Source organism: Hibiscus syriacus, unplaced genomic scaffold (genome assembly GCF_006381635.1).
Source record: "Hibiscus syriacus cultivar Baekdansim isolate YM2019G1 unplaced genomic scaffold, ASM638163v2 tig00112738_pilon, whole genome shotgun sequence".
NCBI lineage: Eukaryota > Viridiplantae > Streptophyta > Magnoliopsida > Malvales > Malvaceae > Hibiscus > Hibiscus syriacus.
The window spans coordinates 3,290,838-3,312,370 of NW_024063392.1; the positions used below are offsets into that span (position 1 = coordinate 3,290,838).

General features: G+C 33.3%; 1 protein-coding gene across 1 annotated transcript; it reads right to left on the reverse strand.

The window, feature by feature from the left end:
• Positions 1-16,329: 16,329 nt before the first annotated feature.
• Positions 16,330-16,665, reverse strand: LOC120182913 (protein RALF-like 27). The gene has a single exon (XM_039187742.1). It carries the CDS (start codon positions 16,663-16,665, stop codon positions 16,330-16,332), a length of 336 nt encoding a protein of 111 aa, XP_039043673.1.
• Between the last annotated feature and the right edge of the window lie 4,868 nt (positions 16,666-21,533).

Sequence of the window (21,533 nt, forward strand, 5' to 3'; positions counted from 1 at the left end):
TGAATCATCACCAAAAGTCACTTCTCCTCCATTTTTGGCATTAAGCTCAATGAACCGGTTTTGGTCTCTGGTCATGTGTCTTGAGCATCCACTATCAAGGTACCATGAAATTGTATTTGTTTCACGTGCCTTGTAACAATGCTCCTTTTCCTACAAACATTGATTAATTTCTAATTTTTGGTACCCAAATTCTTTTGGGTCTATATTCATTAGTTTCCAAAATCCTAGTCCCCTTAGGTATCCATTTGTGTAGGATATCCTTATCTTTAGTAGTAATGAGCTCCTTAGGAACCCATATACTTCTAACGATTTTCCATTAGAGGTTCTTTGGGGACCTCTATGATTGTAGTTTTTAAAACTTTTTCTAACAAAGTTTGATTTTGAATTTTCTCCACTTTCAAAACGTTTTGTTTCAACTTTATCAAAAGAAGCTTTAAGATCATCAATTTTCTTTTGATGATCATCATTGACCTTTGAAAGTAAATTTTGCAAATCAAAATTTTTCTTTTCAAACTCTTCTAGTTTGATTTGCAAATCTTTGATTTTACTTTCAAGATCGTTGTTGGTTTTGGATATGAGTTTATTTTCATTTTTCAATTTTGAAACATCATTTTTATATTTTAAAAACAATTTCTCATAATCCGAAGCCAACCCATTATATTCCTCTAATAGCTCATCATAGGATAAATCATCAAAATCAGATGAGTTAGAGGTTACCTTAGAATCTTCCCCGAATGCCATCAAGCACAAGTTTGCTACTTCTTGTTCCTCTTCATCGGAACCTTCTTCATCGCTCCATGTAGCCACATGAGCCTTGTGCTTATTCTTTGATTGACCCTTCCTCTTTAATTGTGGGCAATCATGTTTGACATGCCCTGCTTTTTGCATTCATAGCAAATGATCGGGTTCTTTTCTTTTGGTTCATTTTTGAGGCCTTCATTTCGTCTGAATTTTCTTCCTCGTAAGGTCTCATCATTTTTCTGAATCGTTTGGCAAACAATGCCATTTCCTCGTCATTGTCATCTTCATCCGAATCACTCTCATTTTTTGTGGATTTGAGAGCAACTCCAATGTTTTTCTTCTTCTCCTTATCCTTTGGTGTCTCTTCAATCTTATCAAGGTCCACCTCATCTTCAAGCATCATTTCATGAGTGAGGAGTGAATCGATTAGCTCTTTAAGAGTTAAGGATGTTAGATCCTTAGACTCGATGATTGCCGTCTTCTTTGATTGCCACGATTTTAGGAGGGAGTAGACTAATTCCTCACAAGCTTTTCATTTAAAATTATCTCTCCATATGATTTGAGACCATTCACAATCGTTGAAAATCTATCCGTCATAGCTTTGATATCTTCATTTGGTTTCATCCTGAAATTTTCATAGTATGCGTTAGAATACTAATTTTAGATTTCTTTACCTCATCGGTACCTTCATGAGTGACTTGAAGTTTGTCCCATATTTCTTTGGCGGTTGTACAGGATGAAACTCTTTCGTATTCATCTGGTCCAAGAGCACAAAATATGATATGGATGGCTTTGGAGTTGAGCTGGAACAATTTTGTCTCTCATTCACTCCATAATCTTGGATGAGTGAGAGGCTTGAAGTATCATTCTTCTACGACATTCCTTGCTCCCATGTTACTTGCTTGAATGAAGTACATCATTCTATTCTTCCAATAGGCATAGTTAGCCCCATTGAAGAAAGGAGGCTTGTTGACAGCATCGAATCGAGACCGGAGTCGAAGTTTGAAGCGGAGGCCATTGATGACTTTGATTATCGATATAACTCTTCCTGAATCGACTCAAGAGGCGATTAAACCTTCAAATGAGTTAGCTCTGATGCCAATTGTTGAGTTAATCGATTGATGAAATCGACCAAGAGGGGGTGAATTGGCAATAAAAATTTTGGTGGAAGCTTTTTGCAGAAAATTGAAAATAATTGCACAGCGATTTAGAGTGGTTCGACTTTCTCAACCAAAGTCTACGTCCACTAACTTAGCTATCCACACTAAGGATTTTTAAAAAATTCACTAATTTGTCTTTCTTTTAAGGACAAAGAGTAACCTTACAAACCCTCAAGAATTATACCCCAAATTCTTGAGAACACTCTCTCCCAAAGAGAACAATACAAATTTTGCAAACTTACAAGGAAATCCTCACAAGGTATATTGTTTGCACAATTCTAGAACAAAGAAAAAACACTAAAAAATGAATACAATTGAGCACAATAAGTGTTATTGCAAGAAAAATGAATATTGAATGAAAAATAGGCTTGCTCAAACTTGAGGTTTGATACTTTCTCTTTGATTCTCTCTTGATTCTAGTTGCTTGATGTTTCTTGTTATTGATCAATGGCTTCTAAGCTTGCTTAAATACACCTTGAATCACTTTCGAACGTTGGGGATCATTAATGAAGTTATTGGAGCCGTTTAAGTGTGAAAAAAAATAATACAATAGCTTGGAGCGTGGGGGAATCGGTACCCCCTCATGGGGAATCGGTTCCCCCTCATGGGGAATCGGTTCCCTAAGTGTAAAATTCAAATATTTCGACTGTTGAATAGTGGGGGGAATGATACCCCCTTGGGGGAATCATTCCCTCCGAGCATTCTATTTTTCTCGGAGAAAAACCATTCAGGGGGAATCGGTACCCCCTTGGGGGAATCGATTCCCTTGAGCAATCTGGAATTTTTGGCTTTGAAATGGTTCGAAATACTTTGTAAAATTATTTTGAAATTGTTTTAAGATTAAAACTTAATTTTACACTTGAGTAAGGATTAAAAATGATTTTTGAAAGATTTAGAGAAATGTTTTGATATTCGAATAATTATATCGAATATACTTGGAAAACCTTATTGCACAATCTTAAAATTCATTTCACTTAATTTGTTATATCGAAATATCAAAATGTTTTCAACACATATGCTCTATGTCTTCGTGGGAATTTATTCTCCGTGTCAGGCATAGAGAAGTGTATCCCCTCGAATTAAACTTAATCCACTTTAGTCTGTGATGGTCTAGGATTGAGGGTTGCAGTCCAAGGGGCACTAACAAGGACAATTCGGGTACCTTTACTCTTAGAACCAAAACCCTGCATATAATAAACCTTAGAAATTCTCCTGATCTAAGACTGTACTGAACCTCTGTCTGTAGGTGTACACAAAGGAGAAATAAGCTCTAGCTTTTAATTTGATTTCTTTTCTTTTCTTTTTTCTAAATAAATGCATGCGAACTAGTATTCATGCGGTTAGGTAATTTTTCCAAACAAAGCAGGGAACTAGAAAGCACGAGGTTAGGATTTATACTTTGATAGATAAGATTTTTTTTCTTTCCATTAATTGGTACTAACCAATTTATTTTTTTCCTTCCTTATTTTTATTTTTCATACATTTTGCTCTAACTTTTATATTGATTTCTTTTGTTTGCATTGCATAATCATAGCATAACCAAAAGGTGTTAACTTGAAAGACTGTTCATCAAATTGGAAAGAAATCGTAAATGGACAAAAAGTTTTATGATCAAACAAAATATGATGTGGCCAAGGAAATACATCCTGAGAAAACTCTGAGGATGGAAGCGAGAAATGCACACTGAGATCTGTTATATTAATACCAAAAGTACTCCACAAAGATCCTGCCAGATTGATACCAAAAGCAGTCTATGGTAAGCGTATCAGTCAGGGCATTCAGAGTAGAGGAGGTTTTTATGAAGCTCAAGCATGTTATTTGATGGACTTGAATGACCAAAACAAGAAATTGAGCATAGAATGGAAACCATGCATGAAGATTTCCAAAAGATCAGTCAAGCTTTTCAAAATGCTGGCATAGGAGATACCCCAGAAGAGTGGATAACAGGGGTTACCAAACTGAAAAAAAAACTGCCACATATATGAAGATCTAATCCAAGAACTTCTTGGACAAAAAAGTTCTCTTACAAGGGAAAATGAGCAACTCCGAGAAGTGACACAGAAAATGAAGAAACACCATAATATCATGGAAAAAGCTGCAGTCCAGACAAGTAATATGACCCATAAACTGATAAACCAAGCTGACTTTATAAAGAAATAAAGCAGACTGATAACTCAACTTTTAGCATGAATAGAAACTAACTTGGCTTTAGAGAAGTTAGGAGGGAAAGTTATCCCCTATATGTAAAGTTTTAGATAGGACTGAAAGTTGTCCCCTACATGTAAAAGTTTTGTTTGATGCACGAAAACTTTTGTGTTCAATAAAATATTCTAAGATGATCACTCTTGAGTAACACCTTTTCATACATCCATTTGCATTTTGCATCTTTGCATTTTCATTTATACTTTTATGTTTACTTTTGTATTACACAATTTGCATTTTTATTGTTACATTCACATATTTACATTTGCATTTTTCATTTTGCATTTTTTAATTTTTAAGTTTATATTTATATTTTCATTTTTGCATTTGTATATTTGCATAATTACATTTTATTTCAAACTATTCTACATGTATTTAATCATGACAACTGGAATAATTCGTGGAGAATTCCATGACGGAATTTTGAAATCAAAGTGGAGTTAACTTGGTCTTCCTAAAGAAGGATAATACCATGAATGAGATTTTAGCAAGGGTTGGTAGAATCGAGAAACTGCAAGAGCAATTTATCGAGACAGAACAAAAGATGACTAATCAAGTGAAAAAATTCCAGAATGATTCAAAGGAACAACTGAACAAATTGATGGACCTGTTGAATATTGTAATCCATGGAGAGAAACCCTTAGAGGATCCTGTTGTGAAAGATTTGAATGGGATTATGAATTATGTAGCTGATACAATGGAAACAAATGACCAAGACTTTGTCAGGGAATGTGGAAATTCGATAAATCCCAAAATCGGGTATGACCTAAGAAAATGCGACAAAGATCAAGTTGAAGAGAAGTATGGAAGAAATTTCAGTACCATTGACGAAAGCTAAACAAAGCAAACAGTCACAAGGTCTTCAAGAAAACAGAGTAAATAATTATAATGTGACAGTGATGTCAGGGGAAATTCTACCCAAGTTTCCTTCATTTTCATGCAGCAAGTTATATCTTGAGTTACTCAAAGCCCAGATTATTACTCCATGTCGAGCTAAGCCTTTGTTGCTTCCATACCCGAGTTGGTATAATGAGAAACTCTCTTGTGATTATCACGCTGGAGCCCAAGGACACTCTATTGAGAATTGTGGTCACTTCAAACAATGAGTTCAAGACCTTTTGGTTCAGGGAATCATAGAAGTGGATGTTAATGATCAGTCTGTTTTGGTCAAACAATTGGGAATCAAACCCCAAAGTAGAGATGATAGTATCAAAACAAGTGAAGTATATGCCGCAGAGAACGAGGAAAACAAAGTACTTGAGCCAAAGATAAAACGTTCAATTTTCAATACCTATCTGATTATAAAAGATAATGAAGTAAAAGGAGAGGTAATTCGAGACTGGCTCACATGTTTAAGAATGAATGGGAAAGATGTAACTCTGAAGAAACCTTAAACACCTGTATCAGATTTTATGAGGACCAGTGAGGCAGTGGGCAATACAAATGATCTGGATACAAAGAGTCTGGTCAATACTACTTTAATTACAACCGCAATATGTGTTCAGAATCAGGACAAGGCTATCATCCTTAGTAAAAGTTGTTCTGAATCTAAAAATGAGCTCAATTTCCAGGCAGAAAAGAAAAAGATGATGATGGAGACTACTCAGAATGAAACAAAGAGTTGTGTATCTGAAGGCTTACCCAAAGGAGTTGACACAAAAGATAATCAAGAAATGGAGGGCAAATGAGGAAAAAAATCTTGGCCAATTACACACCCAACATTACTGGAATAATGGATAGGCTAAATAAATAAGTGGAAGTTGTTATCTACCACTGTAGTACCTTTCTATTTTCAGCATTTGTTTGCACATGTTTTTTGTTCCTTTCTCTGCCTTTTGTGCAATAAATAAATTTGTATTGCTTTTATGGTTATGAGCATTGAATCAATTTTGCAATCTTGCAGTTCTTTTAATGTCAACTGGATTAAAAAACTCTTCATGATTAGAGTTATAATCTTTGACAGAATATCAGGATTGAAAACCAAAAAACAAGGACCATTGACCTTACCTCATAAGAAATACACCCAAACACTATCCTATTACAAATATGAGATAGCCTACTCCTATTGAAAGAATTACAAAAAGGCATGGTATTTATATATAGGAGCGTACAACATGGGGCATCGTTGATGTATTACATTACAAAACCGATTAGAATATTTTTCTATTGATGACATTCGATGATGAACATAATTTTTACAAATACGTAAGTCAGTTGCTTGGAAATTGAACTCCAACAAAGATATTTTCTGAATTCCACCAAAACACCTAGACTATAACAGGTTCTTCTTAACAAGCTTAAGAAATTGGATTTGGATACCCATGTTATATTATTATATACAATAAAGCTTAAGTTGTCCCCCTAAAGCAATTGGTTAATAGCCCCGGCTTTATGGATAATATTCAGCTAGTTTATTATGCTTGAGTTATCCCTCTAGAGCAATTGGTTAATAGCCCCGGCTTTATGGATAATATTCACTAACATATTATATGCAATAAAACTGTCCCACTTAAGCAATTGGTTAATCACCCCGGCTTTATGGATAAGTTTCAATTAACCTGATAAAGGTGATTATATTATTATATACAATAAGCTAAATTCAGCTAGCCAAAATGGCAAATGTGTTAACAAATGGACTAAGGTAGTTACGAAACACCTGTTATAGTCAACTTCACACAAGCACTCAGAAATTTCATTTTTAGACTGATATTTCGCACTACTATGATTAGATGAGTCTAAATGAAAGATTCTAGAGAATTGAAATGGAAGGACTCTATAAGGTCTAGTAATTGGCAATCCTAGTTGCGTCATTTTGTACGTATCCGGTTAAAATACAAGTCCTCAAAGTGAGACATGTGACAAAGTTTACAAAGAGCGATAGATGAGTGACATCTTAAATAGATATAACCATAGAAAATAGGAAAGTCATCCTGAAACCAAACCAAATCTTGATACTTGTCAAAGAACTATAATTCTCAAACATTAAAGAATTGTTGATTCTTTTGATATTCTTTGAATTCATGCTTATGAGTTGATTTTATTGTTAACCTGTGATAGGCAACATTTTAAAAAATTCTTCGATAAAGAAAGGAGAAAAACATTTTCAAACAGGATAGTCTCAAATGAGGAAGGTCCTTGAAGCAAGTTGTTGTTTATTCTACCTCTATTATAGAAAAAAACGAGACCAAAATGATGAAGCATCGCACTTTCTTGAAAGCAAGTGGTCCAAAAAGCCAGAAAGTCTGGAGAATTGAACTTGTAACGCTCTCCTGTGACATCATTAGCAATCCATCAAGAAAGATTATCACTTATCTCATGCTGAAGGCGATAAGCATCACCAGACAAATTATTTTCCCCAGCCATCAATCCATGTCTCTAGCAGATTCTCAAATCACAGAGTCATAAGTCCCATTAAGTGTATTATGGGAATGAATAAGTCACCACTTGCACTCTAGTTATACCGTATTACTGGCTCAAGTCTTGGTACATCATTGCTTCTTCTTCCATGTCTATCATTTTCCTTTTCAGGATTATATCCATTATGTCATTCAGAAGATTGTTGAACTTAAATAAGACATTGGAACAGATTCTACACTTGTATGCCTTTCATATTGGGTAACATTAGTTACAGGATTCAAAAGTAAAGATAACCAATTTTATTATCAACTAAACCTTTCCATGGTTCGGGAAGAGTGGGATATAGCAGTGAGTATCTTGAAATAACAGAAGAGACAGTCACTGTAGCAGTCATTGCAAGAAAATGCACCAACATAAATCTTCTAGTTTACCCCGATGATGTTTATTTCTTCCAGTAAGGTTGTTACAATGGATGCCACCGACAACCAGGTCGAATCCGCCAAATCTACTCATCAATTGCTCTAACTGATCACCATTCAGTTCTTACATCTGTTTTTAAAGGTATGCCAAGACAGGTAGAAGGCAACCTCTGCACCACTGATCCCAGAGAAAAGAGTCAGGACATTGATACCACCAGGGAGCATGTCTCTATACAGATCCTCGTGTGTGGTTTTTAGGGAAACCTAGAAGCATTTCCTTCTCATCAGGTTCAAGTGGATCAACTTTATTCCTTTCAATCCATACCAGATTCCATTTTCGGCACTCATCAAGAACATATTTCTGGACACTCGAAAGTGGCTCATCTTCATAAGATTCAAGAGCCTTACGGATCATTTCTGTCAATTTGGCACTTCCTGTACATGTTTGTAAACAATTCAACTTTGTTCTTGGATCCCAGGAAGGTCACCAGTTTGTTGTCAATGGAAAAACATGATGTATGGTGCATGGAGGAAGCAAAATAAGAGGAAATCTGTTCTCAATTGGCAGATTATGAATGTAGCCCTTTTCGTGTAGCAGTACAAAAATACTTTGAATCTACAAAGTCTGGCTCTACATCGTATAAGTACCGTGACACTTTGGTCCAAACACCAACTGGAGCAAGCGTCAAGTTCTCATAGTAGAAATAAGGAGACCCAATAGCATCTTCTGGAAGTGTTCTTTGAGTTATCTGATTTGGTTCGGTAGGAACCCCAAAACCAATCATTGGATTTAAAAGATGAATTGCATAATCGTCTTCATTAATAAGCTTCTTTTCAAGCTTCCTCTGCTTCTTCCTTTTCTAAAAATCATAGCCGGGTTTTTCCTTTTCTTGTAATTGGGGTCATTGCATAATGGCTTCCCATATTCTCCTGAAAGAAGTGCATCAGCAGCCTTAGCCATTTGAGCAGCACATATAAAATCTATCAATTCTGCAATTGATGAATCTGGACCACATATCTTCATGATTATTAAAGCCTCAGCCTCTAAGTACCCCATTTTCGTCAAGTATAACAGTTTATTCTCCTCATCATAATCAGAATTCAGGATTTCCTCGGTATCAGAAGAATATCATCCTGAAAGATCGCTTCATAATAAGATAAGTAGTTATCAGAATCAACATGTTGCATGGGTGCAGATTTTTCAAAAGCTGTACCACTGTATATGTAGTCTTGCTATTACATCAGATTACTGTTCACATAAATTGGTTTCTCTCCCACAGAAAAGTATATTCCAGAAATAGCCTTCACTGAAAACAAGGTTCACTATGTCAGCCTGGAATGAATTACCAAGCAATTTATACTACTCTGTTCGACTAGATCCCTCCAGATCCAAAAAAATGGGCACCTCATTCAGAAGAGGCACATATCTTAGACATTTCAGTCAGAATGATTAAGCACTTCTTAAGTGTGTGACAACATGAAGAGAATTCCTTCAGCTACTTGACATTACTGTTTTTTAGTGACACCAGAATGAGAATATTCAAGATAAATAGATTTGGGGTACGAATAAAGCCACAAGTACCCATAACAGTGCATTATCAAAATTGAACCTCGTAGGGATCATGAGATTCAAGTCAAACAGACATTGAAAGTAAACCAGAATTACAATGTTAGGGCATTTTGAAGGTTATTTCAGACAGATCCATATGGGGCATGCTAAAAGCCCCTTTCAATCATAATCAGGAATATTGATATATTTTGAACGTTTGTATTAGAAAATGTTGGGGCATATCGAAAGCCCATTTCAGACATAAATGATTCATGTGGGGAATTTTGAGGGCCCACGTTAGTATGAAGATTTGGGCATTTTAAAAGCTCATATCAACAAGAAGCAAATGTTGGGGTATGCTAAAAACCCATTTCAATCATAATCAGTAATATTGACGCATTTTGAATATTCATGTCAACAAATGATGGGGCATGCTGAAAGCCCATTTCAATCAGAAATTGGAATAACATTTTGAACGTTCATATCAGCAAATGTTGGGGCATGTTGAAGGCCCACATCATTATGTGTTAAAGATCATTGCTTTGAGCAAAAATTTCCAATGAGATAGAAATATATGAAGAATAAAAATGGTAAAACAGTGACAGTCGAGCTGACTATACATAATTGCTTCGTTCATCAGGCAATTACATTATGATCATGTTGTTTAACAAATATCTACTCAGCAAGTATGGTTTCAAGTACCCAATCTTCTTAACCATGTATCACATGACAGCGTATTCTTTGTTAAGCTACATCATGGTTGCATGAATAAAGATGGTCCCCAAGCAGACCATTCGATCTAGGATTCAGTTCCTCAAAATCTCAACTTTGAATTTTGTATTCCGTGTATCGGTGATGATTAGAAATATTTCTTTGATATTCCTGAAAATTAATTTCAACCATACTATTGAGGTTACGAAGCTATTTTTCACATCAGTTGTTGTTTACTTGATGACATTGAATAAAGAGGCTCAGCTTATGTTATTCTTATTCCCATTGTTATTGGTGTTATCATTGCCAGCCAGGGTGAACTGAGTTTTCATCTATTTTGGTTTTATCATGGGTGTTTCATCCCCAGCGACAAGAATTCCATGAACCTCTTTCTGTACATGGCTCATATAGTTGATGTGTTTCTACTTCCTACAATGCTCATTACGGAAGAAAATGTGATCGATATCACACTTGCCCTTGCTCAAGATGGTATCAAGATCAGTTGGCATCTCTTATTCAATACGACTCTAGCATATTTGGTGAATTTGACCAACTTTTTTGTCATAAAACACGCCAATATTGCACTTATATTCCCATTGAGTTTTGTTCTCAAATGGTCTTGTGACATCATACAAAAGTTTTGAACACTATGAAAGAGCTTCCCTGATTAGAAATCTGTGCAGAAGCCACAGGAAATGATGAATGTGTTGTCAAAAGTTTTACGAGCATCTGATCAGAAGCCACATGAAATGATGAATGTGTTGTCAAATATTTTACGAACCAGTGATTATGGTGCTGAACCAATGTTGTGATCATATTGTTTTCATTTATTGATGCAAGATGAAGTTCTTCAACCCCAAGGTTAGAAGTGAGATATGATGAAGATTTCTTTCCACAGAAGGGAAACTGAAATTTTGATAACAAGAAACTAGTGGATCCAACTAAGATTGAACGACAGGTTGTTGTTAAGCATCTCGACATGATATAGTCTGAGCTGCCTTGTTCGAGATCCAATTAAATGTGGAGACATGAAAGGAATTAGGATAAATCTTCCTTATGATCTGTTTCAAGAGTCAGATTAGAACAAACGTTGTTATCCTAATTAATCCCTGCTAAGTCAGACATATCTACATCTACGCTCTTCAAAGATGATAGATTCTCTCTTCAAAGATGATAGATTCCCTTTTCAAAGATGAAGGCTTTATTGGATTTCTACACAAGTCCAGACAAAGAAAATTGGTTTTATCCAAGACAAAATGGGGCATCAAGGTCATAATTCTGATTACAACAAGAGTTCTACAAATGAAACGTTTTCTTCTGAGACTTTAATGCAAATGAAGCAAAGAAGACACAAAGATTGCTCTTCCAAACCAGAAATGCCAGCTTGAAATGACATTTTGACCAAGTGAAGGAAGACCGAGTTCACCACTTTGAAATCAAATAAAGATGAACTTAACATTCATGCATCATATTTAGACATTTGCGAAATAGGGGCATTTTCATTCATTTTATCCATGTTAAATATTGACAGGAATTTCAAAGATTTTAGAAAAGATTCGAAATCCATCACTCAATGGATCAACATACCAGATAGAGTTCATAATGAGAACAACTCATCTGAAGAAGAAATAAGAAGTTCATAATGAGAAAAACTTGTTCAACCTTTTGCTCGAATTCATCACTTGATGGATCATCATTGCCAGGTAGAGTTCATAATGAGAAGAACTTGTTCAACCTTTTGCTCGAATTCATCACTTGATGGATCGGCATTGCCAGGTAGAGTTCATAATGAGAAGAACTCATCTGAAGAAGGAATAATAAATTCATAATGAGAAGAATTTGTTCCAACCTTTTGTTTGAATTAGTCACTCGATGGATCAAATTTTCCAGAGAAAGTTCACAATGAGAAGAACTCATCTGAAGAAGAAAGAAGAAGTTCATAATGATAAGAACTTGTTCAACCTTTTACATGACTCTATCACACAAAGAGAGATATCAGCATCAACTTTTCCAGAGAAAGTTCATAATGAGAAGAACTCATCTGAAGAAGGAAGAAGAAGATCATAATGAGAAGAACTTGTTTAACCTTTTTTTCATTACTCAATGGATCAACTTTCCATAAAAAGTTCGTAATGAGAAGAACTTATCTGAAGAGGAAGAATTTGTTCAACTTTTTGCTAGATTACATCACAGAAAGAGATGAATTGTCATCCCCAGTGAAAGAGTTCATCAACATTTCTATCCTAATCAAGATAAAACAAATGGACAGAAACTTATCGTCTTTTTCATCTTTTCCATATTCTTGTTAACACAAGAATGGGCAAAGAGGGGCAGCTGAAGACACTAGTTTTTGTCCATTCGTTTTTACTATTTTATTATTATTAATAATTAATAATAATAATATTATTATTTATTATTATTATTATTATTATTATTTATTATTATTATTATTAATTTTATTATATTACAGGCCCAAATTACAAACCCAACCCAGAACCGGCCCAGACTATATGGAAACCCTAAACATTTGGGGTTTCAACTAGCGTCGCCACCGCTCCAAGAGTTCCAGTGAGTTACAGCCGCCCCACGCCTCCAACTGCTTCTAGAAGCCCAAGCCAGATGTCTCGTCCAGTCGATGCCGACGCTTCAGTACTGCCACGACGCCTCTGACGACACTCCAGAAGTTCTGCTGCCACGACTCCGACCGTCCACGTCGCAGCTATGGGGTGAGTCACCACCTAGCTCGGTGACTCACCAGAAAAACCCTTTAGACTGGTCCGATGAGAGCCTCGTCGAGGCTTATAAAAGCCACGAAGAGCCTGCAAAACAAAAAGAAGGGAACGGAGACAAGAGCAAAAAAACGAGAGGAGACGGAGAGCAACCCAAAAATAGAAAACAATAACCAAGAAACCAACAACAAACATCAACAATCGAAAATAAAAACAGAGAAGAGAAGAACTTACCCCCGAGATACCAAACGTCACCGGAAACTTTTGTAAACCGAGGTAAACCTTCGGTTTTTGTTTAGATCTACGTCAATTGAAAGAGTTTTAGGAGAAAAAGAAACTTGATTTGGGTTTAGGGAAATAGAGGATCGATTTAGGCTATTTTTCCAAACTCCGGCCACCGTTCACGGTGGCCGGCGATGGGGATCGGAGCCGGAGCATGGTGGCCTGATCCCTCCAGCGAGGGAATTTGTAGAGAGAAGGCAGAGCTTCTCTCTCTTGAGAGAAGAGAAGCAGAACAAGGAAATGAGGGAGACCGGCCATTTTAGGCCAGTTTTTGGGCTTAAATACCCCTCCCCGAACGACGTCGTTTTGGGGGAGGGGTATATGTGTAATTTGATAAAGTGTAAAACCCTTTCCGCAGCCCTTCTAAGTTTATAATGCTCTTAATTTAGTCACTGAAATCAATTTTAATAAGTTTAATACATCTTCTAACTTTATTAATTTATAATTTAGTCTCTGCCAGTATTTATATATTTTAGGATAAATAATAGATTTAATCCTTGTAATTTTAATAAATTTTATTTTAATCCCAAAATAATTAATTAAGGCTAAATTTGAATTAGGTCTTTAAATTTTATTATTTTACATTTAAATTATATTATTTCAATTATGTTTATTTTAGTCACTAAATTAATAATAAGGTAAAATAGCATGTTTAGCCCCTATAATTTTAAATGATTAATTACTAATTAGGGTATTTAAGTTTTATATGTTATAATTTAATCACTACTTTCATTTTAAACCAGTTTTATTACTGTTTATATTTCAATATTATAGTTTTAATTACATTTATTATTTAAATATATTTTAATATGTTTTCAATATATTTAATTATTATTATTATTATTTAGTCATATTTATTTATTTATTTTATTTATTTTTCTATTAAAATTCTATTTATAAATCTAATTTTATAAATTACCTTTAAATAAAAATAATGTTATTTTAATATATTTATTTATTTTCAATATTAAGAAAGGACAATCTTAAAGTAACTGGATGTCCATTTTCTGATATTTTTAAATAAATAAATATTTTACTTTTTTAAATTATATATATTAATCTATTTTTAATTATCTTTAGATAAATGTTCTAATATTTATTTATTTTTTAATATCAAAGAAAAGAGTTGTCTTAAAGCACCTAGAAGCCCTTTTTGATATTTCTAAATAAATATCTTATTTATATGTATATATAAATTAATAAAATTTCTTAAAATTATAGTAATAAATTTGAAATAACATGATTATGAATTAAATATATTTCAATAATAGAGACAATTTATAATTAATAAAGTACCAAATTTTGGCGTTGTGGGAGTGTTAATCCTTCCCCAAACGTAATCGACCACGAATCCCTTTTTATTATTAAAAAGAACGAATTTTTGGTTAAAACGCATACCAGTTTATCTTTTAACTGATGTTTTCTTAAAAACTCTTTTAAAAGATAATTTTTAGATATTCGACCTACCTGACCCAAAAGGCCGATGGCGACTCCCAAAACATTTTAAAACCATTTATTCACATCGTTTTTCCCGCCAAATAAAAAATTTGTACCCGGGTGAAAACCGGTTACGACAGTTGGGTGTAGGCTGCACGCATAGCTGTGGCGGAGAACGGAAAAGAAGTAGATAAAAGTGAGGATTGCATGGGACTGAGTTCCAACATCTTCATTTTGGCTATATGATTTCATTTTTTGATAATTAATTGAGGGTTATAGGAGAACACTAAACCTGTAAACAATTATAGGGCTGGAGAGATCGAGAAAATTGATCAAATTCTAGTAAACGTGTATAACTATTGACCTGGGACCATACGTCTTATTCGTGCATAACTATAAGATGAGAGTAGAAAGCAAAAGCACTAAAGCTAGTAGGCCCCAAGGGGCTCACCATTGCCGTGTCTTTTTTCTTAGACCCATAAAAAACCCAAGTAAACTTGATTTGTGATGTCTATAATACATATTTATATGTTGATAAGATGATTGAGACTAGTTTTTGCTCAATCTCCTTAGGGTGGCTTCTACGGTTGTGATTAATGAGTTGAGTAGCTTGAGAGCATGTCGAACTGACTCAGTCAAAATTCGATAAAAATTCAACTCGAGTTGACTCGATTTGAACTCGAGCTCGAATCGAAACCTTAATGAGATGAGTCAAGCAAAGTCTAACTCGGCTGATAAGTTCGCGAACAGCTCGTTAAATTTTAGTAGTTATTTTAAAAATTATTTCATTAAAAAAATTATAATTTGCTAATAGATAATAAAAATGACAAATTACTAATCCATTAATTTTCTAATAGATAATTAAATATATTAAATTACTAATTAATAATTATTATTTTACTTCACCAAAAAATTAAACCCTAATTATTATTTTAATGTATTTATGGATTGTTATTTTGATGTTTAAACTTTGAAATTATTTTATACACTCTTTTGATAATTTTTTGATTAAATTTGTTAATTTATGTTTATAATAAATTATATATAGTATTAATAGATTTTACTTATAGTTAAAAAATAAAATAAAAATTCCACATGTCGAGTAGGTGAAACTAGGGAAACTAGGGCGCTTAATGAGTTGAGTAGCTCGAACTCGACTGATCAAAACTCGATAAAAACTCAACTCGAGTTGACTCGACTCGAAACCTTAATGAGCACTAGTCGTGTAAAATTTTAAGAGTTTAACGAGTAATGATTCGAGTCAAACAATAAAATTTTTTAATGAGCACGAGTCGAACAATGCCCAACTCAAGATCAACTAGCTCGATAAACACCGACTTCAAAGCTCCAACCCATAAAACTGATGCAAGCCTAACGACTCATTCAACCATGGGAAAGGAGGAAATTTAATTTTCTCTAACTATAGTTTTGATCTCATACCATTAACTTGAATCCATTGATTTATGACAACTGCTTTGAGTGCTGCTATTTGTACCATCATGACTGTTTTGATTACTCCTCCAAAAGCATCAACTCTTTCAACCATGGGAAACGCGGAACTTTTGGTTTGAGCTCATATCTTTCTTTATTCATTTTTCTTCAAATACATATCAGATTCAGTTCAAGATATCACAATGATTTGTATAATTCATACTGATTGATCACCATACACATATTACATTCTTCAACCTTGTTACAGACACAAGAAAACATCATTCTTCCTACGTCTTTTGGCCTGAAATTCATTTGACTCCGCGTTTGCAACGAGTATAAACAGTGCAAGGCCGATAATTCTTACCTATAGGCTTTATGCAGTTCCCGTAGATATTTGCATTGCACACCGGTGGTCTCTCCAACCCTTTATAAGAAATATAATTTGGACCTGAAACAAGAACCCTCTGCTCCAAAAACAACAATTCTTCTTCTTCTTGGTCTTCAATCAATCCACCAATTGTTTCATCATATGATGTAGTATTCGTTTTGCTTACTGCTGCTTTTGCCAGACTGCTGCTGAATAGGGTTAACAGCAAGCAAGTTAAAAAGAAGCTTGAGAAAAATCCCATTGATCCTCTCTTCATCGATCTCACAACTTTGAAAAGAGACAGTGGGACTAAATAGATATTTATTGGCAGATTATGTACAAAAAAGCAGGAAACCAAGGATAAGAAATGAACGGGTATCGTTTCATTGATTGGTTAAGGTCTTATAATGGAGGGGCCTATGCGATTTCGTCTTCAAATTTGGTGAAAGAAAACGACGGTGCTCGTTTCTTGACTTGGTCAAGTTCATCTTTTTAACATGGAATTAGGAGAAAATTAACAATTTTCCATCCATCCCCGTTATTTTCCGGCGAAGAAGGTCGATGAAAATTAGTACACAAGGGGCTATCAACCCATCACTCAACGTCAAGAGTACAATAATTATAGTTTGTCAATACATGGAGTTGTCCTGGCATCATCCAAGGAGAGTTGGTGAATTCATGAATTTTTTTAGGGAGAAGAATCAAAGCATAAACTTTTTAAAAGGATGGAAGTATAGTTCTTACTAGATTAATTAAATTTTTATGTTTTTTAAGAGATTATAAAGCAATCTTTCCGCTGTTCCCTTGATTTCGCCCTTAAGAAAAGGGAAGAAAATGGAACCCCCACCGTTACCAACATTAACAAAATTATTATGGAAATTACAATCATCAAACTAACAAGAGAAACGGATTAAATAGCTAATTTAAACTTAATAGCCTTGAAGCATCGCTGAATTCCTCGCTTGCATCGAGTATACACGGTATAAATAAGTACAAACCTAAGCCTTTAGGTTAAAAAGTAAATTTATAAAATTTTAAAAAGCTAAAAATATATTATTAATATATAATATAAAAAAATTCAATTATGTAAAAATTTAAAATTTTAAAAGTAACAATCGCTTTTATCAATTTACTCTATCTATCTCGGAATATAAAACTGTACGATGCCCCAATGGGTACTATACAAGCTTCAAATTTTTTGAATAGTTTGTGTTCTTCATCTTCCCAAACTACATCAACAGATTCATGCAGAATAAGTATTATGATTAGTGCATCTTCCATAAGACGCGTTAAAGATAGATCCTAATTATTTTTTAGCACGGGATGAAAATAAGAGAAATGACCCTCAATTTAATTTTTTTTAAATGTAATATAAAATTTTTATTAGAATTTTTTTATTAAAATAAGCAAATAGTAATTCATTACAATATTAAAAATGTTAAAAAACATATTTAAGCATATAAGTACTTATAAAAATATTGTTTTTGAATATTTCTTAATGCAAAATCATCGATGATAGTGTTAATATTAATGTTTTCTAACATATTTTTCTCAATACATAACACATCATTTGAAAATAAAAGAAAATTCTTATCTAAAATTTAAAAATATATAAAAATCAAAAGAAAAAAAATTGAAAACAGGATCTACCTAGAATTTGAAGAACAATCTTCAATATGATTCAACCACCAATTGATGATAAACAATTGTGATGTTGCGTGAGAAATACAATAAATTAGAAAAAAATGAGAATAATAGTTTCCATAAGAATCATGAAACATGGAAAAGAAAATAAGTATGGAAGAAAAAATAACATTAATAAAATTTTTATTAAATGGAAAATCGATAAAGAGATGAATTAATAGTAGGGATTTATAAAGACCAAAATTAAAGAGATTCAATTGAATTTTTTTATTATTTTAAGAAAAAATATTGAATTAATTTTTTTTGAGAAGAATAGTTTATTAAAGTTAATATAAAAATTCAATAATAACACGTCACTTTACTAAATTCAAGGGTCTCCTTAAAAAAGTATTATATAAAAGGAATTTAATTTGTGAGCCTGGACTCACATCCCTCCTGCCCTGGCTCAGTGTCAGCTCTGGACGCACTATATTTCCCATGTCTTCTAGGCAACACTCCAATAATCGCTCAATTTCAAAAATTAATTTTCTTATCATCAATCTTTTTCTTTCCACCATCCCATTTGATCAATATTACCCTCAGCGGCATATGTGACGACGACCTGATGTCAGTCCTCCTTGAAGGAGATGTACTAGATGAATGACCATCTTCGTTTACATCACGGAAGGAGTCCTTTCTCATACTTCTGAAACTAATAAAATTAAAGTTTGATTCTTCAAGTTATTTGGGTCCAATTACTTTTAAGGGCATTTTTAGTTTGAAACTAAAATAATTAAGATTGGTGCTATTTTTATATTCAAATATTTTTTTAGGTCTCAATTTCAAAAGTAGGTAAATTAAACTATGAGCTTGTATAAAGAACCTGAGATTTTGGTTTCAAAATGTACCAAGTTAAGTATGGGGATTTCTATTTGTTTTAGAGTGTTGAAATGTGTAAAATGTTTTTGTGAAGGGTTCTTGGGTTTTCGAGATTGTGAGAATAATTTATGCGTTGTGTCATTGCTAACGGATCTGAAGTTGAACATGAACATTAATTGACATTGGTGCAAGGGGTGTGTGTGGTGATGATAGTTGATGAACCTCCAAGGAAGAATTTGACGGTGTCTGAGAAAACAAAATGGCTATATAAAGTACCTAAAGTCTTGGTTTCAAATTGAAACATAAAAAACAGGTATCAAATTGAATATTGAATCTATGCTTAGCTACTTCATTAAAAAAAACTTAAATACCAAAACAAACTTTAAAAAGTTTAAATATCAAATTATATATTAATATAATAATAATACGATTTATAGAGGAGGTAAATGAATATTTTAAATTATTATTGTAGTTTATTGCCCAAACCATCTAATATCGAGCATTAATGGCCATTATCAAAGTGGAGAAACCTTTAACAGGTTAAATAGTAACCCTCCACTCCAATGTCCAATTCAAGCATCATTTCATTCGCCTCTCAAATTTGGCATCACTCATTATCCTCTATTGATTCTTAATAATTAATCCATCTGTTGCTGGAAAAATTGATGCAGGGAAGCTACCCCATTGAAACCAACTAAATAAACAGGATTTTTAGGTACTGATTTGATAGTTGTACAAATTAAACACGCATTAGTTTCATAATAAATCTTAGTTTTTAAAAATCGATATGAAAAAAAAGTATAAACTTACTAAAAATTATATAAAAAAAATTGGGGTGAAGTTCGGATAGGGATGTAAAAAGCTGACTCGATCTGTAAAATTAATTGAAATCAACTTGAGTCAAAACTGTTTGCAACCCGAGGTGGCGGTGATTCGAAATCGATTCGAGTCCGAACTAGTGCTGCCTGAACCTGAGTTTGATCTGAAAATTGTGGATCTAAATATGATCTATACCTTATCTGAGAATGATTTAAACCTGAATTGAACCGATAATATGATAACCGAACCTGACATGCATCCGATTGATATGAATTCGAACCCAAGATTAATCTGATAAATAATTGGTATTATCGACCTGCTATCAACATGGCATGTTATGAACCTGACATGTAATTGACTCAGCTTATAAATGATCCGACTTGTTATTGAACTGTTATGATATTTATATGAATTATAAATTACAATTGATGAAATCGTGAAATTTTGATAAAGTTATGAGATTTTGAATTTATAATAAACAAATGGTTAGTTGTGATAATTAAATTAATAAATTTATTTTTTATATTAATTATAATTATTATATCATAAAAATTAATTATAATCATTAAATTAATTTCATTAAATAATTTTTTAATGAACATAATTTTATTAAATTATATAAAATTAATTTAAATATTTATAAGTTAAAAATCTTAAAAGCCCTCTTGTAGTCTACTTTGTTTTTTATTTTTAAAACTTAAAAAATTTCCCTAATTTTACCACTTTGTCGTTGGTTTTGGAGAAGAATAAGGGAGGTGGGTCCCTTGCACATATGGTGTTAATAGTTTTAAGGATTTGTCAACGTGACAATTCATGTGAATCAAAGCTAAATAGATGGGAGCCTTGGATGAAGTTTTTTAATAATTAAAATTTTTAATATTTTTTACTTTTACCTTTATTTTAAAAAAATAAATTATGACATATATAAATATATATACATCCATCATACATATATATTGTCGGAACGTTCCTTAAGCTTTTGGAGCTATAGCGGGAATCGATCTAACTTAATATTGGAAAAGATTGGGTTTTAAATAAGGAACAGATAAATAGATCTGGAGTCACCATCGACCTTTGAGTTAGGTAAGTTGAATACTTAAAAATACCTTTTAAAATAATTTAAAAAAAATAATTTTAAAAGATAAAAAAGTGATGTGTGTTTACCATAAATTCGTTTTTGAAAAAGGGTTTGGGAGTCGATTACGCATGAGGAAGGATTAGCAACCCCACAACGCTCGAAATCGATACCTAAGCGATTATACGTCATCTAAGCAGGGCCAGGGCTAGGACGTTGGAGGCCCTGTGCAAATTCTAAAAAGAAGCCCTTGCTATTCCAGGGCCCTTGCAAATTTCCTTAGTAAAAATTACAAAGCTTGAATGAAGTATATATAGGAAGATTGTTGATATTACTAACTCAAATCCTAACGGTGTGGGATAGGGAGATCATGAAGATGAGCTCATTTCTCGTAAAGTGGAGTTAGACCCCCAAAAAATGAGATTTTTATTGTAATAAATCTAATTTTTTTAGGGCTCTTGCTATTCCGGGGCCCTGTTCCGTCAATCAACTTGTGTTTCCTGTAGCCCCGCCTCTTTCTAAGTATTGAAATTGGTAAATTCGAATATACCTTTAAATTATGATCCTTTTTAAATACCTTCCTTGTTAGTTAAGGGGACATTTCCATGGATTCTCCATACAAAATAATATTGCCCAAATTTTTAAATAAAATACATACATTAATTACATTAAAAAATTCATTCGGATATAAAATGTATTATTTTGTTCAAACAATTCTTGGAAACACACTCCATGTCAGTTAAGGCGTG

What these genes read in the sequence shown, in the direction of transcription:
- LOC120182913 (XM_039187742.1), bottom strand. Translation starts at nt 16,665, where the DNA reads ATGAAGAGAGGATCAATGGGATTTTTCTCAAGCTTCTTTTTAACTTGC.